General features: G+C 46.6%; 1 protein-coding gene across 4 annotated transcripts in view; it reads left to right on the top strand.

Moving 5' to 3' along the window:
* Positions 1–18,877: 18,877 nt before the first annotated feature.
* The window catches only part of SPNS3 (SPNS lysolipid transporter 3, sphingosine-1-phosphate (putative)), a 69,854-nt gene continuing 62,071 nt past the window's right edge, over positions 18,878–26,660 (top strand). Inside the window, exons 1-5 of one of the 4 annotated variants that reach the window (XM_059998109.1) lie at positions 19,312–19,373; positions 19,541–19,677; positions 20,357–20,496; positions 21,430–21,537; positions 23,381–23,560. In XM_059998109.1, the coding sequence (XP_059854092.1) occupies positions 23,482–23,560 (79 nt within the window). In that variant the 5' untranslated portion in view covers positions 19,312–19,373; positions 19,541–19,677; positions 20,357–20,496; positions 21,430–21,537; positions 23,381–23,481. Of the gene's footprint in view, positions 18,930–19,311; positions 19,374–19,540; positions 19,678–20,356; positions 20,497–21,429; positions 21,538–23,380; positions 23,561–26,660 lie in introns of those variants that run through there. The other 3 variants (XM_059998112.1, XM_059998110.1, XM_059998111.1) reach the window with 3 other exon arrangements.

A 26,660-nucleotide genomic window follows, 5' to 3' on the forward strand; every position in this document is an offset into this window, starting at 1 on the left:
TTTAGAAGAACACATAGGGACTTCCCTGGTGGCGCGTGGTTAAGAATCCGCCTGCTGGGCTTGCCCGGTGGCGCAGTCGTTGAGAATCTGCCTGCCAATGCAGGGGACACGGGTTTGAGCCCTGGTCTGGGAAGATCCCACATGCCACGGAGCAACTGGGCACGTGAGCCACAGCTACTTAGCCTGCACGTCTGGAGCTTGTGCTCCGCAACGAGAGAGGCCGCGACAGTGAGAGGCCTGCGCACCGCAATGAAGAGTGGCCCCCGCTCTCCGCAACTAGAGAAAGCCCTCACACAGAAATGAAGACCCAACACAGCCTAAATAAATAAATAAATAAATTTATTAAAGAGAAAAAAGAATCCGCCTGCTAATGCAAGGGACACGGGTTCGAGCCCTGGTGCAGGAAGATCCCACATGCCGCAGAGCAACGAAACCCATGTGCCACAACTACTGAGCCTGCACTCTGGAGCCATGAGCCACAACCACTGAAGCACGCGCACCTAGAGCCCATGCTCCGCAACAAGAGAAGCCACTGCAATGAGAAGCCCACACACCGCAAGGAAGAACAGCCCCCACTCGCTGCAACTAGAGAAAGCCCATGCACAGCACTGAAGACCCAAAGCAGCCAAAAATAAATAAATTAAATAAATAAATTTTAAAAAAGAAGAACACATAAGCATAAATCTTTGTGACCTTGGATTAGGCAATGGTTTCTTAGATAAGACAACAAAAGCACATGCAACAAAAGAAAAAATAGATAAATTGGACATCATCAAAATTAAGAACTTAAAAAAAAAAAATTAAGAACTTTTGTGCTTTAAAGGACATTGTTGAGAAAATTAAAAGAAAACCAAAACAAAGGGAGAAAAGTTTTACAAATCATGTATCTGATAAAGGATATCCATTCATAATATATGAAGAACTCCTACAACTCAATAATAAAAAGACGCCCCAATTTTAAAGTGAGCAAAGGATCTGAATGGACATTTCTCCAAAGAAGATATACTAATGGCCAATAAGCACATGAAAAGATATCAATATAATTTGGCATCACAAAAATGCAGTCAAAACCACAATGAGATATTACCTCACAACCACTAGAATGGATAGAATACAAAAGACAGATAATAAAAGTGTTGGGGAGGACATAAAGAAATTGGAAACTTCATACATGTTTGGTGGAATTGTAAAATGGTGCAGCCACTGTGGAAAAGTCTGGTAGTTTCTCAAAAAAGTTAAATATAGAATACTAGGGACTTCCCTGGAGGCGCAGTGGATAGGACTCTGCACTCCCAATGCAGGGGGCCCGGGTTCGATCTCTGGTTGCAGAACTAGATTCCACATGCATACCACAACTAAGGAGCCTGCCTGCTGCTACTAACACCCGGGGCAACCAAATAAAATAAATTTTATAAGTAATAATAAGGGCTTCCCTGCTGTCGCAGTGGTTGAGAGTCCGCCTGCAGATGCAGGGGACACGAGTTCGTGCCCCAGTCTGGGAAGATCCCACATGCCGCGGAGCGGCTGGGCCCGTGAGCCATGGCCGCCGAGCCTGCGCGTCCGGAGCTTGTGCTCCGCAACGGGAGAGGCCACAGCAGTGAGAGGCCCGCGTACCGAAAAAAAAAAAAAAAAAAGTAATAATAATGGTACTTACCTCTTAAGTTGTGGTGAGGACTGAGTTAATGTATTTAAAAATATATAGAGAATACTACATGATTCAGCAATTCTACTCCTAGGTATGTACTCAATAGAATTGGAAACATGTTCACACAAAAACTTGCACAGAAACATTTGCAGCATCATTATTCATAAAAGCAAAAAAGTGGAAACAACACAATTGTCCATCAACTAATGAAGAGGTAACCAAATGTGGTATATCCATACAATGGAATATTATTCAACCATAAAAAGAAATGATGTACTGTTACATGCTACAACGTGGTTGAACGTTGAAAACATTATTCTAACGGAAAGAAGCCAGACACTAAACCCCACATATTATATGATTCTATTTACATGAAACACCCAGAATAGGCAAATCTGTAGAGACAGAAAGTAAATTAGTTGTTGTCTAGGGATGGGGTCGGAGGGAAGGAAATGGAGAGGAACATATAATGGATACAGAATTCTTTTTGGAGTGATGAAAATGTTGTGGTAATGGCTGTTCAACTCTGTGAATATACTGATAACCACTGAAATGTGTATACTCTATATGGGTGAATTTCATGGTATACAAATTATATCTTAGTAAACATGTTATAAAAAATAATAAATATACCCAAAGAAATAAAATAATAAAGGCGAGAGCACAAGATTGAGAATATAAACAACAATCAGGAAAACCAGTAAAGAGGAATAACAAGGCCAAAAATTGGTCATTTGAAAAGTCTAATAAACTTGACAAACTCTGGCAAACTAAAGAGAAAGCACAAATAAAATTAAGGGTGAAAAGAAGCAAAACCACATGGATTAAAAAGATAATAAGAGGATTATGAACAATTCTGTACCACAATTTGAAAACTTAGATTAAATGGATAACTTCCTAGAAAAATATAATTTAGTGAAAGACTTAACAAGTAACAGAATGTAAATCAACTATACTTCAATAAAATAAATTTTAAAAAAGAAAAAACAAATAATACATTTTTAAAAAGAAGTAATGAAAAGCCTAAATAATTCCATTGCTATTAAATAAATGGAATTGGTAATTAAATGTCTTCCTAAAAAGAAAACTACGGCTCAGATATTTTTGGTTTTGCTTTTTACTTTTTTTCTTTCTTTCCTTTTTTCTTCCTTCCTTCCTTCCTTTCTTTCTTTCTTGGCTGCATCAGGTCTTAGTTGCAGCTGGTGGTCTCTTCGTTGAGGCGCTCTCTTAGTTGTGGCGTTCAGGTTTTCTCTCTCTAGTTGTGGCATGCAGGCTCCAGGGCACGTGAGCTCTGTAGTTGTGGCAAACAGGCTCCAGAGCACGTGGGCTCTGTAATTTGCGGCACACAGGCTCTCTCGTTGAGGCGCACAAGCTTAGTAGTTGTGGCGCAAGGGCTTAGTTGCCCCTCGGCATGTGGGATCTTAGTCCCCCAACCAGGGATCGAACCCACCTCCCTTGCATTAGAAGGCAGATTCTTTACCACTGGACCACCAGGGAAGACCCAGGTCTAGCATAATCTTTTATTTTTAAAATAAATTTATTTATTTATAGTTGCAGCAAGCGGGGGCTGCTCTTCCTTGCGGTGTGCAGTCTTCTCATTGCAGTGGCTTCTCTTGTTGTGGAACACCGGCTCCAGGCGCATGGACTTCAGTACAGTAGTCGTGGCACATGGGCTCAGTAGTTGTGGCTTGTGGGTTCTAGAGCGCAGGCTCAGTAGTTGTGGCACACGGGCTTAGTTGCTCCGCGGCATGTGGGATCTTCCCCTACCAGGGCTCAAACCCACGTCCCCTGCATGTGCAGGCGGATTCTTAACCACTGCGCCACTAGGGAAATCCCTCCTTTTTTTTTCTTTAATATTTTATTTATTTATTTGGCTGCGGTGAGTATTAGTGGTGGCTTGCAGGCTCTTAGTTGTGGTATGTGGTATCTAGTTCCCTGACCAGGGATTGAATCTGGGCCCCCTGCATTGGGAGCGCAGTCTTAACCACCAGGAAAGTCCTGATGCAAAATTCTTAAAGGAAAACATTAGCGAATTGAATCCCACAATATGTAAAAAAAAATAGCACATCATGTCTAATTTGAGGCTGGTGTAAAAGCATAAGGAAGCCTTGTGGGGCTGGGGCGAAAGGTATGAGGGGAGAGGATGGCAGGCTGTGACGTCAGCGGTACTAGGCTTCCTGGACCAGAGTGAGGAGTGGATTTTATTCTATTTGCAGTGGGAAGTCATTGTAGAGTTTGAAGTAGTCTCTCCTCCTTCAAGACGTTTAACTATGAAGGAGAAAAGAGGTGGGGCAGTAGCTCAGGGGAGGGCTATGTATGCACAGCCCAGAGACAATGACTTAGTCTTTTTTATTGATGCTCCCTCCTTATACCCTCTACCCTCCCAGCTGTTTTCACAGATTTGAGCAGCAAACCTGTTCCTTTTTGGATCATGGTGGAGTAACAGTGCGTGCACAGGTGCCTGCAATTCCCCTTAAATGATAATTAGCTTCTTCATACTTTGGTGCTTTGGTTCTGCCATCTGAAAAATGGGATGGGTCTCCAGAAGGTGTTGAGTGTAAGGCCTTTGGGTCCCTCAGAGGAAATGTTTGCTAGGACACCAAGCTTCCTGCAGGCTGCAGAGCAGCCCCACCCACCCTCAGTGCTTGCTGAATGCCTCACAGCAACCCTGAGGGTCCCATCAGAGAGACTGAGGCCCAGAGAGGGGAATCGGACTGCCCAAGGTCCCAAGGGAGGCAGAGATCAATCCAGAGACAGAACCCAGGCCTCAGTTCTCATTTCCTGTTGTTCTCACGAAGCACACTGTGGCCAGAAACAGTGAACTTGAGACTCAGAAAGTGCTAAGATCTAATTCCCCTGAAAACCTCACCTCTCCTCACCTGTCCTGGGTATTTAGGACTCCCAGAAGTCCTTATCTGCCCCACGTGCCACCCATCTCTGAGCCTAGGTCCCCTCACCTGTCTGGGTGTTTGCCAGCCTTAGCAATAAGGAAGCTGCTGTTGATCTCAACAAGTATGTTGATAATGGAGTTACAGCAGGATGAGCCAGAGGAGAGTATGGAAGGACTGACCCTGGGTGACTTTTCCAAGAAATACGACTATCAGGGAAGGAGTCAAAAGATAGAAGGCAGTAGCTAAAAAGTGGGACCAAAAGAGAAGTTTTTGTCATTGGGTTTCGGTTGTGATTTCCTTTTAGGTTGAGGGAGTTGAGAATAAGCTGGAATGCTGACAATGAGTCAGTGAAAAGAAGGATGATAAAGATTCAGGAGAGGGAATTCCCTTTCGGTCCAGTGGTTAGGACTCCGTGCTTTCAGGACTGAGGTCCTGGGTTCGATCCCTGGTCGGGGAACTAAAATCCCACAAGCTGCATGGCAAGGCCGAAGGAAAAAAAAAAGATTCAGGAAAACAAGAGGGTAACAAATTGAGCAGGGTCCCCAAGAAGGGGAGGAGGTGTGCCCCACAGCACAGGTGGAGAAGTAAACTCCAAACAGGAAGGGGAATTCTCTCTTCGAAACTAGAGAGAAGGAGGAAGGAACTAACGTGGATGAAGGTGAGTTGCCGGGGGGGGGGGGGGGGGGGGCAGGAGGCCATGGGGGAGGCAGGAGGAGCAAGGGTACAAGGGGGTGTGGAGGTTTAAGAAATAGCCACTGTGGGGCTTCCCTGGTGGCGTAGTGGTTGAGAGTCCGCCTGCCGATGCAGGGGACGCGGGTTCGTGCCCAGGTCCGAAAAGATCCCGCATGCCCGGAGTGGCTGGGCCCGTGAGCCATGGCCGCTGAGCCTGCGCGTCCGGAGCCTGTGCTCCGCAACGGGAGAGGCCACAGCAGTGAGAGGCCCGCGTACCGCAGAAAGAAAAAAAAGAAATAGCCACTGTGGAGAACAGTAGAGAATTGACTCGGGAAACAGGGAAGAATGATCAGGCAACCTTGAGAGCCCAGCTGCTGTTGGAATACATTTATAGCAGCACCAACCTGCCCAGATACGTGATTTTTTTTTTCAGCCGTGTTCACTTGCCCAGATGTAGACACAGAGAAGATGGAGATTTGGAACGATTTAGGGCTGGTATGACACAAAGACAAGTGTGGAAGAGAGTTGAGGATATTGGTGAAAGGGTTGACATGATGGACCAGAGACTCCTGTTATTGAAAAAACAACTATCCTCAGAAGAATGTGTTTTATTGGTACCATTTTTCCAGGTTCATGGAAAAGCTCAGACAAAGTTCTTTTTTTTAATTATTATTTTTTAAAACAAATTTATTTATTTATTTATTTTTGGCTGTCTTGGGTCTGGTAGCTGTGGCCCGCGGACTCTCGCCCTCACACTGCAACCAAGAGCCTGCGTGCCACAGTGAAAGATCCTGCATGCAGCAACTAAGACGTGATGCGGCCACAAATAAATAGATGTTTTTTAAAAGAAGAGTATAAAAAGAAGAAATAGTGGCTCTGTGTACACACGCACACACACACAAACACTACATAAACAAAGGAAACACATAGTTTGATGACTAGGAAGAGGCTGTGAGCTGATTTCTTAGTGGTTCAAATACTTAGGGCTGTAACTGCTAAAGTTAACGTTTCTAAACAACAGGGTCTATTTTTTAAAAATTGTTTACTTCAGGGGGATCAAAGGAGGCTGATAGATGATGACCCTGTTATACTCCTGACACAGTTAAAAATGCACCTGTTCACTCCTTCCGACAATCGCTTGTTCGCTGGTTTTTCACACATACATTCAGCAGGTGGGTGCACGTGAGAAAAGTCTGGAGTTGAAAGGCGATCTTGCATCATTCAGGACTTAATTCCTACCCTCCACACAGACGTAAATCTCACCCTTAAGAGCTTATCATTCCCAAAGAAAGTCAAAGCATTTAAACCAATGCCTTAAAGATTCTGCTTCCATTCTGAGATGGAATTATACTTTGGTTCTTCAGCAGGGCTGACCTTGAATGGTGATGTCCCCCAGGGCTCTGGACAGCACATGGTGATTTGCACATGGGCAAGTTCACGCCCATTTATCTTTGACAAAGTCCCATAAACAGTGTACTGAAACACCCGCCCGTCCCCCCCAAAAAAAGCATAACTACACCTGGTCACCTTGTTTAGCTATACTTAGGCAATGCGTATGTTGATATAATTAGATGATCAAAACGCCAACAGTAATTCTTCCAAAGGAACTGCAGCTAATGATACAAGACCCTGCTGGGATTACCAAGGTGGGGAACCGTGGATGCCACCGTCTGCATCTATTTGTGGAAGGATCTCTTTCTCTGGCTGGAGTTGACTCTGCCAGCATGGCAGCCAAAAGTGTGGGAGAATTAACATGCCCTTCTCACCCCCAGCTGTCCTCACTGGGCGACTGATCTGATGGGAGTTGGTATTTACTCCAGCTCATCACCCCTCAGGTGGGAAAATTCTGAGAGGCGTGTTCTGTGCTGATCCCCAGAGGTCCCCTGCAGAATCGGGCACTGTTGCCCACAGAGGTCACCTACCTGACAGTGCTTTTATTTATTTATTTTTTTAAACATTTATTTATTTGGTTGTGCCAGGTCTTAGTTGCGGCATGCGGGATCTTTTAGTTGTGGCATGTGGGATCTAGTTCCCTGACTAGGGATCAAACCTGGGCTCCCTGCATTGGGAGTGCAGAGTCTTAACCACTGGACCACTAGGGACGTCCCGACAGTGCTTTTTTTTTTTTGATTTATTTTTGGCTGCGTTGGGTCTTCCTTGCTGCACGCGAGCTTTCTCTAGTTGCAGAGAGCGGGTGTTGCTCTTCCTTGTGGTGCACGGTTTTCTCATTGCAGTGGCTTCTCTTGTTGCTGAGCATGGCTCTAGGCATGCGGGCTTCAGTAGTTGTGGCTCGTGGGCTCTAGAACACAGGCTCAGTAGTTGTGGCACACGGGCTTAGTTGCTCTGCAGCATGTGGGATCTTCCCGGACCAGGGATCAGACCTGTGTCCCCTGCATTGGCAGGCGGATTCTTAACCACTGTGCCACCAGGGAAGCCCCTAACAGTGCTTTTTACTTGCTTCTTCCCCTTGCTTGCTTCACGTCCCCACTCCTCTACAGGTGTTCCTGGGATCACCTGCCAAAGAAACCTCTTGCATTCAAATCTTTGTCTCAGGATCTGCTTCTGGGAAAATCCAAACTAAGACAGGGGAACGTTGCCAAGTATGAACAAAGGCCCTTGGAAGCCCAACTGATACTCATTATCAGAGGCAGCCTCTCTCTTACCCCATAAACTAATTTAGCTTCGCAGTACTCTCAGAAGAGCTTTTGACTCACTCATCATGTATCTCATGGGAGGAAAGGGGACTGCAGGGCAAACAGTGCATGTTTCATAACTTCTTTCACTTAGTTTTAACTCTTTTAGGCTGAGACAGAGTGTGACATCTAAGGAGGGGTTGGTGAGGAGTGGGTACAACCTGGCAGGGTAGTGGGGCTATTCTTCACAGCATGAAGTTCATTGTTTGTTGGTTTATAGCTTCTTACCACAGAAAATCTCAAACATACACAAAAGTAGAGAGAATAGAATAATGAACCCCTGTGTATCCATCATCACATTGGACAACTACCAACTTATAGCCAATATCTCCCCACTCCACCCCCAATTATTTTTATCTTTTATTATGTACATTTTTTTATTTTTGGCTGTGTTGTGTCTTTGTTGCTGCCCGCGGGCTTTCTCTAGTTGCGGCGAGGAGGGGCTACTCTTGGTTGCGGTGTGTGGGCTTCTCATTGCGGTGGCTTCTCTTGCTGCAGAGCACAGGCTCTAGGCGTGCGGGCTTCAGTAGTTGTGGCATGTGGGCTCAGTAGTTGCGGCTCACAGGCTCTAGAGCGCAGGCTCAGTAGTAGTGGTGCACGGGCTTAGTTGCTCCCCGGCATGTGGGATCTTCCCAGACCAGGGCTCGAATCCGTGGCCCCTGCATTGGCAGGCGGATTCTTAACCACTGCGCCATCAGGGAAGCCCCACCCCCCCCCCAATTATTTTAAAGTGAAGCCTGTAGGGAGGGAATTCCCTGGCGGTCCAGTGGTTAGGACTCAATGCTTTCACTGTGGAGGACCCAGGTTCAAACCCTGGCTGGGGAACTAAGAACCCCGTAAGCCCCGCGGCCAAAAAAAGAGTAAAACCCATATATATTATTTCACCTGTAATACTCAGTATCTCTAAAACATCAGGACTCTTTTTTTTTTTAACGTCTTTATTGGAGTATAGTTGCTTTACAATGGTGTGTTAGTTTCTGCTGTATAACAAAGTGAATCAGCTATCCCTATCCCACCCCTCTAGGTGGCCACAAAGCACCGAGCTGATATCCCTGTGCTATGTGGCTGCTTCCCACTAACTATCCCTTCTACGTTTGGTAGTGTATATATGTCCATGCCACTCTCTCACTTCGTCCCAGCTTAGGACTCTTTTTATAAGCATAAACATAGTATCATTATCATATCTAAAAAATTAATAATTCCTTAATATTATCAAATATTCAGTCAGTGTTCAAATATCCCCAACTGCCTCATCATTATTGTTATTATTACTATTTAGTTTTTTATTATTATTACTATTTAGAACTGTAGACTACTTACTAGTTTACAGTTATCTAAAAAAAGGTCCATATTTTTTGATTGGTTTTATGTCTCAAGTTTTTTGGTTTTGTTTTGTTTTGTTGCCGGGCTGGGTGGCTTGTGGGATCTCAGTTCCCTGGGAACCCAGGCCATAGCAGTGACGGCACTGAATCCTAACCACTAGGCCACAAGGAAACCCCCTTAAGTCTTTTTTTAGTCTGTAGGTTCCCCCTCCCCATCTCTATTTGTCTTTCCTTGCTATTTATTTGTTGAAGAAATCTGGTCATTTATTCTTATATAATATCTTGAGAGTTGAATTGTTACTGACCACATCAACAGGGTCTGTCATTTAACATGTTCTCCAACTTTCTCTATTTTCTGTAAAGTGGTAATCAGATCTACAGAGCTGATCAAATTTGGATTCCATTTTGTTCCAAGACACCTTTTTATGTGGTATTAGGGACTTCCATCAAGAGGTACATCTGTCAGGTTCTTCTTTGTTTTCTAGTTTCTATCTTGATTAAAAACAACCACAACCACAAAGCTGTGATGTTTACACTGCCATGGGACAAACAGAATTGTGATTTACCTTTTGTAACTTATGTGGCTGATTCCCCAGGTTCTTCTGCAGTGTGAACTAACCTGTCCCCAATGGTTACAGTGTTTTCCTGCTGGGATTCTGAGACATGGCTAGGAGTCAAATGGAGAGCAATGTCTTCATGTGAGAGGGCCAGTGAGGGTAGGGGACAAGATTTCAAAAATACCTGACTCAAGCTATGGACGCAGGAAAACTGTGTTTGAATCCTCAGGCAAGGCTCAGCTGGGTAACCATGGATAAGCAGCTTAACTTCTTTTGACTCTCAGTTTCCTCAACCCTATACTGTGATAAATAATAATCTCTCCCAAATAGGGCTTACAGTGGACCTTTTATTATTATTATTATTGTAATTATTATTATTATTTTCTTTTTTTGGCCACACCACACGGTACGCAGGATCTTAGTTCCCTGACCAGGGATCGAACCCATGGCCCCTGCAGCGGAAGCGCAGAGCCCCAACCACTGGACTGCCAGGGAAGTCCCTGTAGTGGACCTTTTTAATCTTGTGGTCACCCAGCATCTTTTGGAAAACCCCTCCTACACAAGCCAAGACAATTTCTCATTATGAAAATAGAAGGTACAATAAAAGATAGACTCTTCTATCCAGCCTCCTGTGTAGTTAGGGCATAGGTATGTGGTCCAGTCTTTTCCAATGAGATGCAGCTGACTTTGATTCAGAAGAGAGATATATGAGGAAGAGGATGCTGCAGGGAGTGGCAGGAACTCAGAGCTTTTGTGGGGCATTTGGAATACTCGGAGTGGAGATCCTTTCTCCCTTATGACAATGCCCAGTGGTGGCAAAAAACAGGTGCTTTGCTGATAACAGTCCTGGGGTAAAATTGGCATATTGTTCCTGGCTATGTAGCCTTCAAGCCCAATTCTCTATCCTGCTCAGAGACTGTGTGAGCTATTTATATCCTTAAATACATTCCTTTACTGTTTAAACCAGTCAGAGTATATTCTTTTATTTGCAGCTAAGTTCCCTGACAATTATGGGGATTCCAAGATGTTGCTAAATATGGTGTCTAGTATGAGGAAGGGACGAGTCAAACTCTACCTGAAGCCTCTGGCCTTCTAGGTAGATGACATAATGCATTTTATTATTGTTTACGTCAAACTAAGTTGGGTTTTCTGTTCTTTGTGCTTAAAAGCATCTGGATTGATTTCCGTGTGTACCTTCAGTGCCTGGTTGTACCTAAATATGCTCAATACGTGTTTGTTCGTAATCACCTTTTAAAAATTACAATATAGGTAATTCCCTGGTGGCACAGTGGTTAAGAATCTGCCTACTAATGCAGGGGACACGGGTTTGATCCCTGGTCCGGGAAGATCCTACATGCCTCAGAGCAACTAAGCCCGTGCTCCACAACTACTGAGCCTGCACTCTAGAGCCCGCAAGCCACAACTACTGAAACACACGCACCTAGAGCCCGTGCTCCACATTAAGAGAAACCACCGCAATGAGAAGCCCTGAGAAGCCCACGCACCGCAACGAAGACTCAACACAGCCAATAAATAAATAAATAAATAATAAAATAGAAATTACAATATAAGGACATAAAATAAACTGTACATATTTGAAGTATATCATTTGAGTTTCAACACATGCAAACACCCATGAGTCCATCACCTTAATTAGGCAATGAACCTACCCATCATACCTAAAAGTTTCTTCGTGCCCTTTTATAATCTCTCCCTCTTTCCTTCCACCCCAACCCCAGGCAATCACTGATTCCTTTGCTGTCACTTTCTAGAATTTTACATAAATGAAATCAAACAGAATATACTCTTTTTGGTCTTCTTTCACTCAGCATAATTATTTTGAGGTTCATCATGTTGTGTGAATCAATAGTTTGTTCTTTTTAACTGCTGAGTAACATTCTATTGTATGGATATACCATAATTTGTTTATCCATTCTAATGGTGGTCATTTGGGTTGTTTCCAGTTTGGAGTTATTACCAGTAAAGCTTCTATGAACATTTGTGTAAAGTCTTTGTTGGGGAATTCTCTGGGTCCAGTGGTTAGGACTCCGCACTTCCATTGAAGGGGGGCGCAGGTTTGATCCCTGGTCTGGGAACTAAGATCTCACATGCCCCGTGGCACAAAAAAGTCTTTGTGTGGACGTGTTTTCATTTTTCTTGGGTAAGTATCGAAGGACAGAATGGCTGTGTTGTATGGTAGGTATTTCATTTTTAAAGAAAATGCCAGACTGCTTTCCAAAGTGTTTGCTATTTTACATTCCCACCAGCAGTGGATGAAAGTTCTACTTGCTTCACATCCTTGCCAGCACTCAGTAAGGTCAGTTTTTTAAAAGTTTCTAGCCATTCCAGTAGTACCTCATTGTGATTTTACTTTGCGTTTTCCTAATGATGTTGAGTATCTTTTTCAAATATTTATTTGCTATCTATGCATCTTCTTTGATGAAATATCTGTTTACATTTTTTGCCCATTTAAAAAAATTATGTTGTCTTCTTATTGAGTTGTAGAAGTTCTTCATGTATTCTAGTTACAAGTCCTTTCTTAGACAGGTTTTGCCAATACTCTCTCCCAACCTGTGGCTCAGCTTTTCATTTTTGTAAGTGTCTTTTGAAGAGCAAAAGTATTTATTTTAATGAAGTCCAATTTATCCATTTTTTTATAGTTTGTATTTTTTGTGTCATATATAAGAAATCTTTGCCAAACCCATGGCCATTACTATTTTCCCATAAGATTTATATTAGCAACTTTGTAGTTGTAGCTCTCATATTTTTTAGGCCTGTGATCCATTCTGAGTTAGTTTGGTTACGTGGCGTGAAGAAAAGGCCAAGGTTCATTTATCACAGCAATTATTTATTATGTACTCTTTTAAAACTTTTCCCCCAGTTTTACTGAGATATAATTGACATATAACATTGTATTTGTTTAAGGTATACAACATAATGATTTGATATATGTATATACCGCAAAGTGATTACCAAAATAAGTTTAGTTAACATCCATAACCTCACAAGTTATAAATTTTTTTCTTGTGATGAGAAATTTTAAGATTTACTACTCTCTTAGCCACTTTCAAATATACAATACAGTATTGTTAACTATAGTCACATGCTATACATTAATCCCCAGAACTTATTCATCTAATAACTGGAAGTTTGTACCTTTTGACCACCTTCATCCCCATCCCACTCCCCGCACACACAGTGTTTATTGTTTGGGTCATCTGATTTAGTCCTGACATTCTTTGAAGTAAGTATTATCATGCCCATTTTACTGATGAAGAAACAGAGTCTCAGAGAGGAAAATTGCTTTGTTGAAGGTCTCTTCTCTAAGTTGTTTTGATAGAAATTTACATGTAATTCTCCCTATTATATTTAAGGTTTTTTTTTTTGGCTGCCAGGGAATTCCCTCTCCCTACTATATTAATCGCCATTACCTTCCTATTAAAAATGTGAATAGAATTGGTGTGTCCATTAGGATTCTTTGATTGCAAACAACCAGAATCACCCAACACTTAACCCTAATGCCTAAGGATGTATTGGGTCCCCTGACTCCAAGAGTTGGGCTGGTTTCCCTACTAAATCAGGGTTCCAGTGATGTCCCTAGGCCTTGGCAGATCTCTGTCTCTCTCTCTGCTTGGCTCTGCTCTCCTTTTTTCATTGGCTTCCTTCTCAGGCTTCAGATAGAAGCCCAATGATGGCAGCAGCTTTCAGGGTCGAGACCCACCAAGAGGATCATCTGCCTTGTTCCCAGAAGCCCCAGCCTCCTGCTTGCTAACTTCAGACCCTTGGCTTCTGGAGGTACACGCAGGAGGAACATGAGACAAAACCTTTCCGAAATGTACAAAAGGGCCGCTTCTTTAAGCCTGTCCACGCAGCACCTGCATCAGAACCACCTGCGGGCATCTGGTAACAGGCAACTTTCTGGGCCCAAGCCTCTCTTCCTGCAGGTTGACTTATGAGGCCCCAAGAAGGAGAGAGATTCATCAGGGAGCCAGGGCTGATCTAGGAAGAAAGCCCAGGGAGGAAGGGAGAGAGAATGAGGGGCAGGAAACATGTCCAGCCTCAGCTCCAAGGACTCCCATGTATTTTCCCTCTGGCTCCGGTATCAAGAGAAAAGGCCAGTGCTGAGCCCAGCAGGAGGCTTTGGAGGGAGGTGGCTTCCTGCTAACTAGGGCCTCTGAGTGTGTTCTGAAGGCTCAGATTGCCGCCCCTCACCTCCCAGGGAGGCTCAACATAGCGGGCATCTCAGGTCTCCCAGCCTCAGGCACAGACATCTTCTGTTAAAGGAGGAGGCGTGGGTAGGGGAAGGAGCTGGGTGGGTCAAGCTCTAGCAAGTATGAGAGCTGCCTCCTTTGAAAGGGCTCAGGAAGGTGGGGAGGAGTGCATAGGCAGGGTAAGCTAGGTAGAGCCTGATCCACTAGGGAGGGAGGCAGAGGGAGGCCAGGACCTCAGTCATTGAGGAGGTAGGCACCTACCTTCCCTCTGCCCCACAGAACCTGTTCCACTGCTGTCTTTAGTTCCTCCCCTGGGCCAGCCAAGGGCCTCAGGGGTAGAGGTAGGTGGGCAGAGAGGTGATGGGAGGAGAAGCAGACAGGTGATGGGAGGGAAGAAGCTGCCCAGCCCTGGGGAACAGATGTCTGCAGGAGAGACAGGTGCCCAGTGCAGGCAGATGCAGCTTTCCCATGATCACCTGCTCCGGAGCCAGAGGAGTGACCCTGTCCATCAAGGGATGGGCACTGCCTCCTGGTTTCATTAATGCCATTTTATTATTTATTTTTCATTTTTTTGGCCACACCCTGCAGCATGTGGGATCTTAGCTCCCTGACCAGGGATCAAACCCGGGCCCCTTGCAGTGGAAGTGCAGAGTCTTAACCACTGGACCACCAGGGAAGTCCCTCATTAATGCCATTTAAAAATATATATGTGTGTATATATATATATATATATATATATATATATATACACACACATATATATATTTTTTAGCTGTGTTGGGTCTTCATTGCTGTGCAGGGGCTTTCTCTAGTTGCGGCGAGCAGGGGCTACTCTGTTGCAGTGCACGGACTTCTCATTGCGGTGGCTTCTCTTGTGGTGGAGCATGGGCTCTAGGCGCGCGGGCTCAGTAGTTGTGGCTCGTGGGCTCTAGAGCACAGGCTCCATAGTTTCGGCGCATGGGCTTAGTTGCTCTGCGGCATGTGGGATCTTCCTGGACCAGGGCTCGAACCCGTGTCCCCTGCATTGGCAGGTGGATTCTTAACCACTGCGCCACCAGGAAGCCCCATTAATGCCATTTTATACTTCCTCAGCCCATAAAATGTCATCTTATGGCCACTACATCAGCACAGTACTTGTTTGGTTGGTTAGCTGTAAGATTTAGAAACAATGCAGGATGGGACTTCCCTGGTAGCACCGTGGTTAAGAATTCGCCTGCCAATGCAGGGGACACGGGTTTGATCCCTGGTCCAGGAGGATCCCACATGCCGCAGAGCAACTAAGCCCGTGCACCACAACTACTGAGCCCACATGCCACAACTACTGAAGCCCGCATGCCTAGAGCCTGTGCTCTGCAACAAGAGAAGCCACTGCAATGAGAAGCCCATGCACTGCAACGAAGAGTACACTGCTCGCCACAATTAGAGAAAGGCTGTGGGCAGCAACAAAGATCTAACACAGCCAAAAATAAACAAATTTTAAAACTTATTAAAAAAAAGAGAAAGAAAGAATGTAGGAACAGTCTTCTCATCCCAAACTCTCATTGTATAGATGGAAGACTGAGGTCTGGAAGGGGCAGGGCCATGAAGCTATTTAATATGCTTATCACCTTCTCTCATGGAGCACTGTGGTAGAAAAGTCCCCTACTTTAAAAATTATTTTATACATGCACACATACATAATATACATATGAAATATATATTTCATAATATGTTGGTTAATTTGATATTTCAAAAACTCATAAGGCACCCAAAAAAATAAGTCTTCTTCCCATTTCTATTCTTGGTCTCCCAGAATAACTAAGCCCGTGCACCACAACTACTGAGCCCACATGCTGCAACTACTGAAGGCCGCGTGCCTAGAGCTCATGCTCCCAATAAGAGAAGCCACCACAATGAGAAGCCTGCGCACCATGACAAAGAGTAGCCCCCGCTCGCCGCAACTAGAGAAAAGCCCGTGTGCAGCAATGAAGACCCAACGCAGCCAAAAATAAAATAAATGAAATAAATTTTTTTAAAAACCCCACTTAATTTTAGTACCTAGCTGCCTCATTCTTTTTAACAGTACGTAATATTTAATTGTGTGGCTGAAGCATAATTTATTAACGACCCTCCTATTTAGGTTCCAAACATTAACTATGAAAGCTATGGTCCAGTGAATATCCTGGTGCATATTATGTACGTCTTTTGGCACCTGTATACCTGTAGGGTAAATTTCTGAAGTGGAATTGCTGGGACGAAGAGTTTTTGTTTTTGTTTTGAATTTTATTTATTTTTTTATAGAGCAGGTTCTTATTACTCATCCATTTTATACACATCAGTGTATACATGTCAATCCCAATCTCCCAATTCATCACACCACCACCACCACCCCCTGCCGCTTTCCCCCCTCGGTGTCCATATGTTTGTCTCTACATCTGTCTTTGTATATTTAATTTTTTGATAGATATTACGAGTTGGCCTTTTAAAGAGGTTGTGCCAGTTGACTTTCCCACCAACGATGTGGTGGGACCTGTTTTCAGACACCTTGACCAGCATGAGTTCCCCTTTTTTTTTTTGCGGTACACGGGCCTCTCACTGTTGTGGCCTCTCCCGTTGTGGAGCACAGGCTCCGGACGCGCAGGCTCAGCGGCCGTGGCTCACGGGCCCAGCCGCTCCGCGGCACGTGGGATCTTCCCAGACCGGGGCACGAACCCGTGTCCCCTGCATTGGCAGGCGGACTCCCAACCACTGCGCCACCAGGGAAGCCCATGAGTTCCCTTTTGTTGGCTTTTTTGTTTTGTCTTGCTCATCTGATAGGTGAACAATGGTATCTTGTAGTTTTAATCTACATTTCTTATGTTATGAATGAGGTTGAGCATCTAAGATAGAAACACAGACACAGTTTGTAACTGGAGTGGGGTCTGGCCCCTACCCCAGCCTGAGTCACCGTGCCTGTCTTCCTCACCTCAGCTGATGAGAGCTGGCAGGACAGCCTGGGCCCCAGCCCTCCCAAGAGCTGTCTTCCCCGCCCCCTCACCTGTGATGAGCAACAGCTTCTCCTGGGTGACTGGAAGAGGCATGTTTTATTCAGGCACCCTGGTTTGTCCGGCTTTTCAGTCCCTGAGGGTTGGGTCTTGGCCACTGATGCAAAACAGAGGAGTTGCAGCAGAGAAGTGGCAAGATGAGACCTGCTTTTATTGGGAATGGAGCTGGGGTATATGGGTAGATGGGGAGGAGGCTGCAGTAGTTCAAGGTGAGCACTGATGAGCCCGAGCTAAGCAGTGGGGCCCTGGGACAGACCCAGACAGACAGGACGGACTAGGTGCGGAGGAAGAGGGAGAGGCAGAATGGTGATGGGGGTGGAGTCAGGATGGCAGAGGAGGAGTGAGTTGAAGCTTGCCTGTGGGATGGACAAAGGAGATGAAAAAATGTTTGTTGGATGAATGTCTTCCCAGTGGTCATAGGATTGGAGTGGTCACGTGTTCAACAGAGGGATGGTTAATTCAGCCAGTCTGGCCACAACAGGTTAAACCAACTCTGGGGCGTGTCCTGCTGCTGGCTTTCTGCAATGACACAGTCTGGTTTCCTGGAAGACAATTAACACACAGCTAGCTTTACTCCTGATTTACCACCTGGGTCTAGCTTCTTCTGTGATGCCTCCTGCTGTCCCTCTGGTGCAGGGAATGTGGGTTGGGGAGTGGGCTGGTGGCCAGACCAGCAAGAGCTGGAGGAGGAGCAGGTAAACTGGAGGTGGGGGGAAGGGGGAAACATGGGTCCACCGACCCCAGCCCCCATCCAGGCTGCTGGCTAGAGCAGAAGGTCAACCAGGCCTGGTGGCCACTGCCCTTTTCAGGCATGTGTTCTAGATCCTTCTCCTACTTCAGCCCATGTTTCTTCCACAGGCTCTCACCCCGTGTATCCCAGAGTTCTCAGTCCCAAATGAAAACTCTCAGGTGGCAACAAGAAACCCATTATCAGTACCTTAGTCTCTCTTTTAGGGTCTGCAGATAAATTTGAATTTCAGATAATAAATTTTTTAGTATAAGTATATCCCAAATATTGTATGGGACGGACATACTTATATACTTCAAAAATAAAAAGAAAACCACTCATTTGAAATTCTCCTTTAACTGGGCATCCTTTTTTAAAAATTTGCTAAATCTAGGGACTTCCCTGGTGGCACAGTGGTTAAGAATCTGCCTGCCAATGCAGAGAACACGGGTTCGAGTCCTGGTTGGGAAAGATCCCACATGCGGCAGAGCAACTAAGCCTGTGCGATGCAACTATTGAGCCCGCGCACCTAGAGCCCATGCTCCGCAAAGACAAGACAAGCCATCGCAATGAGAAGCCCGCGCACCGCAATGAAGAGCAGCCCCTGCTCGTCTGCAACTAGAGAAAGCCAGAGTGCAGCAACGAAGACCCAACGCAGCCATAAATAAATAATTATTTATTTATATGTTTTAAAAAAACTTTCTTTAAAAAACTTTTTTTTTGCTAAATCTGGCAACTCTGCCAGCCCTCCCCCAGCGGATGGAGACAGCCACTGCCACCTGACCTGTCACTGGCCCAGGTCCTTTAGTGCGCGGGCACCAGGGGCTTTACTTCCATTCGCCAGGCACATGGCCACACGACGACCCTCTGAGGAGGGAGTTCAGTCCCCTCTGGGTGAGAAAACTGAGGCTCGGAGACACGAAGTGACTTGCCTAAGGTCAGACAGTAACGCAGGCGCAGAGGCAGGATCCGAGCACCGGCCCGGCCAACTCCAAGTTCAAGCTATCTGCCCTCCCCACTCAGTTTGTCAAACCACCTCCTCTCCGAGCAGGAAGGGCTAAGGGTGGGCTTCCGCCCTGCAATTCACAGAGAGGAAAAAAGGCCAACGCGGTGGAAGCCCCCAAGCCCGGAACAGACAAGATTTGGTGCTAGAATATTCAAAGCGATTTTGAAACCAAGCGCCTCTTGGTAATAACAATACTAACCGCGGTCATTTGCATAGCTCTCGGCAGTTGACAAAGGGTGTCTCCAGCAGTCGATTAGAATAATAAAGAAAGCAGATGGGAGAGGGAACGCCTGCAGGACCACTCGGCAGGCCCGGGGACTTTTCCGGAACTCAGTCCGGGTGTGGCGTGGGGAAGAAGGGAGGGGGGAAGGGAAGAGAGGGGAGGTGGGATGCATCCTCTCGGCCGACTTCCAGGAACTCCGGGGTTAGAGAGCCGGAGCCCCAGGCTTGGGATGAAGATCTGGGCGGGACTCAGAGCCTGGCGATGCCCCAGTGGGCGTGAACGTGTGGGGGTGATCAGTTCCTCACATTTCCTGCTGGGCTGTGTCCCCGTGTGTGCGCTCAGCCAGAGGTTAAGGTGACCGGGTTGGATTTCGATGGCAGGGGACTGGGAGCCCGGCCCGAGGGTGGGTCCGGGACGGTGGGTCAGGGACGGCTGGAGGGGAGGGGCTGGAAACCCCTACAGGGGGTGGGGTTGGGGAGTGGAGGTGGGGGTGGGTGGACAGAGGTTGGGGAAAGTCTGGTCAAAACGAGACTTATGTAAATTAAACCTTATTTTCCCCTTGACCCACAGGATCCTTTTGGATCGCACCTGAAGTTCTCACCTGCAGTTGCCAGAGGCTGCTAGATACTTGAGTTTTGAGTTTTTCTTCTTTTTATATGCAACGTGCTGCTGGTGGGGGGAGGGTCGCGGTTGGAGTGGGGTTAGAGGTGAGGGATGTGCTTTAGGCTACCTGGGGCTTAAGGAGTGCCAGGAACCTTAGGGAATCTTTCCGAAAAGCTAGAAAGGAGAAAAGCTGGGTAGAGAAGGGGAGGGGAGGGGAGGGAAGAGAAGGGAAGGTGGTCCCTGAAAACTGGGTTCACCTCTTGGTGGGTATCACAACCAAGCCAAAGATCGGGAGAAGGAAAGATTTATTACTTGCAGCAAGTAAGGAAAACATGGGGGATCTCTCCCAAAGCAGTGTCTCCAAGAACAGCAAAATTGGGGAAGTTTTAAGCTAAGAGTACATGTGTATTTATGAGGGCGCTAGAGCACAGGAGAAGTCAGCATAGAATTGGGGCAAAGGGCAGCAGAGTCCAAGCCTTCGTTGATTGAAGTCAGGAGCGTCAACATCATCATTCCGTCCTCCACCTGGGTGGGGCGTTAGCTCCTGCAGAACGCAAAGATGCGTTATTACCTATATCCCTTGAGGAACCAGGACCCTGCCCCGAGGCTGCACTACTGTTTCAGGGCAGCCTCCCTTGTTTCTGCAGTTCCCTCCCTTAAGATCATTAATTACTGAGAACTGTTTGAGGGCAACCATTGTGTCCAGGCTTAGATTACAAAATGGCTTTGGCCAAAATGGATTCTCTTATGTCAAGAAAGCCATTCCTGGTTCTCTTTCTCCAGGTACCACACCCCCCTGCCCCGCCCCGCAACCTATCTGCTTACAAAGGGAGAAAGAAAAAAAGAAAGAAGGAGGGAGAGGAAGGAAGGAAGGAAGGAAGATATACGGGTGTGGATAAGGATAATCTCCCCCTCAGTTTCTGGTTTGATAACGTTATTTTTTTTCTTAGTTTTCTCCTCTAAGCAGCTGTGTCCAAAGTGTAGTCGTGTTAAGCTGACAAGAGGGCAGAAGATACACTGATTTGACCCCCCCCCCAAGTTAAAATTTTATTTCAAATCTTCTGCAAAGGGAGATACTTTGAAAAAATCTAGTGGAAAGATTCCCTCTGGGTAGAAACATTTGATATGAAAAAAATTGTTAGTTAATTGTCATCAAGCTGGACTTTAAAAATCTGGGTAAGCAACATTAGCCTGTTTGCCAGATGGAAGATGGTTGTGTGAATACATCTAACTTCCAGAGAAGAAGGTCTTCTCAAGTATTTTTATCAGGAATGCTAGGGACTTCCCTGGCGGTCCAGTGGTTAAGGCTCCGTGCTTCCACTGTAGGGGGTTCGATCCCTGGTCAGGGAACTAAGATCCTGCATGTCTCGTGGCTCTGCAAAAAAAAAAACAAAAAACAAAAAACGAAGGTTCCAGGAATTACATTGGGCAAAAAAGTTCTGCTCCAGATAGGTGTGGGACGATTGGCACAGTGAGGTCGTCCCTGGGCAACTGGACTCCCCAACACGTACCCAAGGGAATGGGGGTACGTAGGTCCATCAAAAGACACGGGCAGCACACACTACCAGCCCTCTGGGGCACCCGCACCCCACCCCTGCCCTCACCGCCTCGTGCCAAACAGCACACTAGCCCAGCTGGGCCCCCTGGGCCCGAGTGGGGAGCTGTTTTGCTTTAGTTTCGGTTCCCAGCAACCCCTCCTCCCCACCTACCACACTCGCCCACCTGGAGCAGCAGTAGACAGGATGGCCGGAGAGAAGGCAGCCCTTTCAGTATCTGTGGGCATCTGCTGCATCTCGAAGCCTCAGGCCCGAGAGCTGCCACCTGGCCGAGCTCAGAGCTCTACCTTGTTTCTACAGCCTTCTTGCTGGTCAGACGGGCTTCTCTTCTTCCGGAGTCTTCAGGAACCTCCCCTATCCAGCCCACCTGTTTGTGGCCTGGCCTCCTCGAAGCATTGTGAGGCCCAGGTGAGTGGGGTCAGCACTTGGGTGGCCCTTGAGGGCAGGAAGCGGGACTAGTGATGGGGTACCTTCTCTCAGGTAGCACTGTCTGTGCATGGGATGAATGGCTTCAGGAGGTAGGCAGCTAGCAGTTCTTGGGAGTTTAAGCACACACAGGGGCCAGACACTTTCCAGAGATTCTGTGGAGAAAATCCAGCCACTGACAAAGCCTGTGGTGTCCTCACCTGGGTCCCTACTGTCCCACCTCCGCGAGAGGTTGGAAACTCGTGAGAGCATTTCTGGAGCGCTACTAGCGGTTTGTGCCTTCTAGGGTTTTGGGACCAGGAATACTAAACTCATGCAGTGGGTTGGGAGTTGGTCCCAGCAAAGGAGAATTATCTCTATTGAAATGCCAATAGTGGAAATTCCTTGGTGCTCCAGTGGTTAGATTCCAAGCTTTCACTGCTGAACGCTGGGGTTTGATCCCTGGTGGGGGAACTAAGATCCCACAAGCTGCGCAGTCCAAAACCCTCACAAATACCAATAGTGACTCCCTGAGAAGCACTGGTAGGGTTGAACTGGGTGACTTCTGAGGGACTTTATTTATTTATGATTTATTTATTTGGTTGCACCAGGTCTTCGTTGTGGCACGTGGGCTCCTTAGTTGCAGCACGCAGGCTACTTAGTTGTGGCATGCGAACTCTTAGTTGTAGCACGCATGCGGGATCCAGTTCCCCGACCAGGGATTGAACCCAGGTCCCCTGCACTGGGAGCGTGGAGTCTTATCCACTGCGCCACCAGGGAAGTCCCCTGAGGGACTTTAGATGTGAGTGGCTGCCATTTTAACATCCACTGTAGGTGATATATGGAATCCTGGCAAAATAACCCCCAAAGAGGAGGATTCAAGGTCTAGGCACACATGGCGTGTATGTGTGTATGATGGGGGTATTGTGCATGCACAGGCACACTTGAGTGTTCACAGTATGGACAAGCACACACGGGTTTGTACATGCACTGCATGTACACACGCACACTCACACATGCACACAGGTTACAAACAATCCTCTGGGAAAACTCTGACCAGCCCAGTGATGGGTGTAGTGAGCTGGGCAGGGAGATGGGGTAAGAGAGGAGCAGGGAAGGGAGGAGAGGGGAGGGGAGTCCTGGGGGCAGTGTGGGTGGAGAGGCTGCATTTGGGGACCTCAGGTGACACAGCAGCCCCAGTTCCCTTTCTGGGAACTCAGCCTCTCCCTGGCTAGAATCAAGCCTCTCCCCGGAGCTCTGCCCACCAGCAGGTTTGGAGCCAAGAAGATGCCGTTCAGTTTGAGTGATGGAGTCAGCTGGTAGCTGGCTGGCACAGGTCCCTTGGGTTGATTTAGACATGTGTCCATCCCCTGCCTCCCACAAGCCTCCGCAGTGGGACCAAGGGTGCCTGCAGGCAGATGACTGAAGGCTCTTCCGCTGGTCTTGAGCATCCCTTTCCTGAATCATTGGCTCTGCCACTTGCGCTCCACCTCCTCCTTGCCTGCCTCCTGCTGACAGCCTGTGTCCGCCCCCTGCCCTTCCTCCAGCTTGCTGTCTTCCTTCACCATGATTCCCACTCACCTGAGGATTCACCTGTGTCCCATGAACCTTCACCTGGCCCAGCCCATCCCCCTGCAACAGGTTTCTAGGTTTGTCTTGGGCCATATGTGAGACCCAGGCTGAATGAAGTTGCTGTGCCCATGGGGACGGAAGCAGGGAAGGGGTTCAGAACATCTGAGGCAGAGAGAAGCCCCTTGTCGTTAACAGCTTAAGACACAATTGTGGGCATAATTAACACATAGGTACTTTTTTTTTTCTTTTTGTGTGTTTTTTTTTTTTTTTGTAGTACGCGGGCCTCTCACTGCTGCGGCCTCTCCCGTTGTGGAGCACAGGCTCCGGACACGCAGGCCCAGCGGCCGTGGCTCACGGGCCCAGCCGCTCCGCGGCATGTGGGATCCTCGCGGACCGGGGCACGAACCCGCGTCCCCTGCATCGGCAGGCGGACTCTCAACCACTGTGCCACCAGGTAAGCCCTTTTTTTTCTTTTTGGCTACATGGCATGCAGGATCTTAGTTCCCTGACCAGAGGTTGAACCCACGCCCCCTGCAGTGGAAGCCCAAAGTCTTAACTGCTGGACCAGCCGGGAAGTCCCCCACAGGTACTCTTAAAACAACACATTTAAAAAATCACCGCTTACAGGTGCATGTTCCGGTTCAACTTCAAGAGCAGCCCCCAAACACGGGCACACACAGAGCTGTGCGTGCACCAAGGGTGCCCCTGAGCGCTCACAGTGCATCCGTTGTCTCCAGCGGCTCGCTCGGCAGTGCTCTCTTTCAGCTGTGTCTCTCTACTGCTCCCTGAAGGGCAGAGACTGCCAAGCCCAGCTGGAGAAGGAGAAGGGGGGGTGGGGTGTGAAGCATCTGCACCCCACTGGAAAGGCACAGCCTCCAGTAGCAGTTGGGCATACCTTTGGGCATAGTTTTCCAGGAGGGAGTAGGTAGGGTGGTGGGCTGGAGCTGGATCTTCTGGGCTTGCAGGCACTGTGTATTTAGTGATGTTGCAAGTCTGGACATGATGGGAGTATTTATACCATGGCAATTGACAAATGCTACAAGTCCCCCTCCCTACTCAGTGGGTTAAACATTTCCCCAGAACAAAACTGGAGCAGGAACAGAATTGCCTTGTTTGCCAGATTCCTGTGAAAGCTCTCAGCCTGACCTATTGTGCCTGTCATGGGCAGGAGAAATGCCAGGGGGTGGGAGTGAGTGTGGGGAACAGATATTTCTATACCTGTGGGTGGCCTGGGTTAAGTGGAACAGGGGCCTCACCCTCTGACCGTGATGCACCTCGGCACCCAACAGTTGTGACTGTTCCCTTTGCCTGGAAACCCTTTCCTTCTTTCTCTATCACAATCTGACCTTCAAGGCGCAGCTGGATCCTGCCCATTCTGGGAGGGTTCCTGGATGCCCTGCAGGTAGTGGGGATGGGGTCTGGAGCCCAGCCAGGGCCCTGACTCTGCCACTTACTAGCTGTGTGGCTTTGGGTGACTTAACTGTGCAGAACTTTGATCCCTTCCTCTATAAAATAGGCGTAATGGTGGGGGAGATAAATTAGGAGTTTGGGGTTAACATATATACACTACTACATATAAAATAGGTGAACAAGGACCTACTGTATGGCATAGGGAAGTATACTCGATATCTTGTAATAACTTATGGCAATAACTTGTAATATCTTATAATGTAATATCTTGTAATAACTTATAATAGAAAAGATATCTTGTAATAACTTATAATGGAAAAGACTCTGAAAAAGGATATATATATATACACACACATATATATGTATAACTGAAAAAGTGTTGCTGTACACTTGATAAAAACACAACGTTGTAAATTAACTATACTTCAATTAAAAAAAAAACTTTCAGGAATTCCCTGGCGGTCCAGTGGTTAGGACTCACACTTTCACCGCAGAGGATGTGGGTTCAAACCCTGGTCAGGGAACTAAGATCTTGCAAGCCGCGCCGTGCCGAAAAAAAAAAAAAAAAAAAGGAGTAATGATATTTATGCCAACACAGTGTGAGCATTGACCAAGGCCACCTGTGGGACACACATGGCACAGGGCTGGCACAAAACTAACATTTGATAACTGGCAGTTCCTTTTCCCTCCTCCTGTCCAACCCACGGCAGATTGCAGACACCTCTGTTTAGCCTGAGTCACGATAATTGTAAATGCTCCAACTTGGCCAGATTGGCTGTCAGATTGGATTATAAAAAGAATCCAGATTCATGCTGTTTACAAGAGAAAACATCCAAAACAAGGATATGGAAGGTTGAAAATAAATAGAAAATACTAACCAAAAGAAAGCTGGTGTATATCTACAAATATCAAACTATTATTTAAGACAAAAAATATTTATGAGGAAAAACAAGAATATCTACATTGTGATTACAGGAACAACCTGCTAAGATGAAAAATTCTCAAGTTGTATTACCTAATAATATATCCTTAAAACATATAAAGCAAATATCAAAAACGTGAAAAAAAAAACCCATGGGAGAATGGGAAAATAGTTTTGCTAATCATGTAGTGATGAGGAATTTGTATCTAGAAAATATAAAGAACTCTTACAACTTAACAATAGAAAGACAGGGAATTCGCTGGTGGTGGTCCAGTGGTTAGGACTCCACGCTTTCACTGCCCTGGCCCAGGTTCCATCCCTGATCGGGGAACTAAGATCCCACAAGCCATGTGGCCAAAAACGAAACCAACAAACAAAACAAACAATAAAGAGAAAAATAACCCAATATAAAAATTGGCAAAGGATTTGGATAGACCTTTCTCTGAAGAAGATATGCAAATGACCAATAGCTACATAAAGATGTTGAACATCATTAGTCATGAAGGAAGTGCCAATCAAAACTTCAGTAAGGGCTTCCCTGGTGGCACAGTGGTTGAGAATCCGCCTGCTAATGCAGGGAACACGGGTTCGAGCCCTGGTCAGCGAAGATCCCACATACTGCGGAGCAACTAAGCCCGTGCACCACAACTACTGAGCCTGTGCTCTAGAGCTCGGGAGCCACAACTACTGAGCCTGCGCGTCTGGAGCCTGTGCTCCGCAACAAGAGGGGCCGCGATAGTGAGAGGCCCGCACACCGCGATGAAGAGTGGCCCCCCGCTTGCCACAACTAGAGAAAGCCCTCACACAGAAATGAAGACCGAACACAGCCAAAAATAAATAAATAAATAAAAAGCCAAGCATTTGAAGAAAAAAAAAAAAAACTTCAGTAAGTAAGATACTACTTCACACCCACTAGGATGGCTAGAATCAAAAAGGCAGACAACAAATGTTTGCAAGGATGTGGGGAAATTGGAACACTCGCATGTTGCTGGTGGGAACGTAGAATGGTGCAGCTGCTGTGGAAAACAGTCTGGCAGTTCCTCAAGCTGTTAAAAATGGAGCTGCCATTTGATCCAGCAATTCCACTTCTAGGTATATACCCAATACATTGAAAACATAGGTTCACACAAAAACTTGTACATGAATTCTCACAACAGCATTACTCATAATAGCCAAAAGGTGGAAACAACCCCGATGTCCATCAATGATGAATGCATAAACA

This window comes from Delphinus delphis, chromosome 19 (assembly GCF_949987515.2).
Source record: "Delphinus delphis chromosome 19, mDelDel1.2, whole genome shotgun sequence".
NCBI lineage: Eukaryota > Metazoa > Chordata > Mammalia > Artiodactyla > Delphinidae > Delphinus > Delphinus delphis.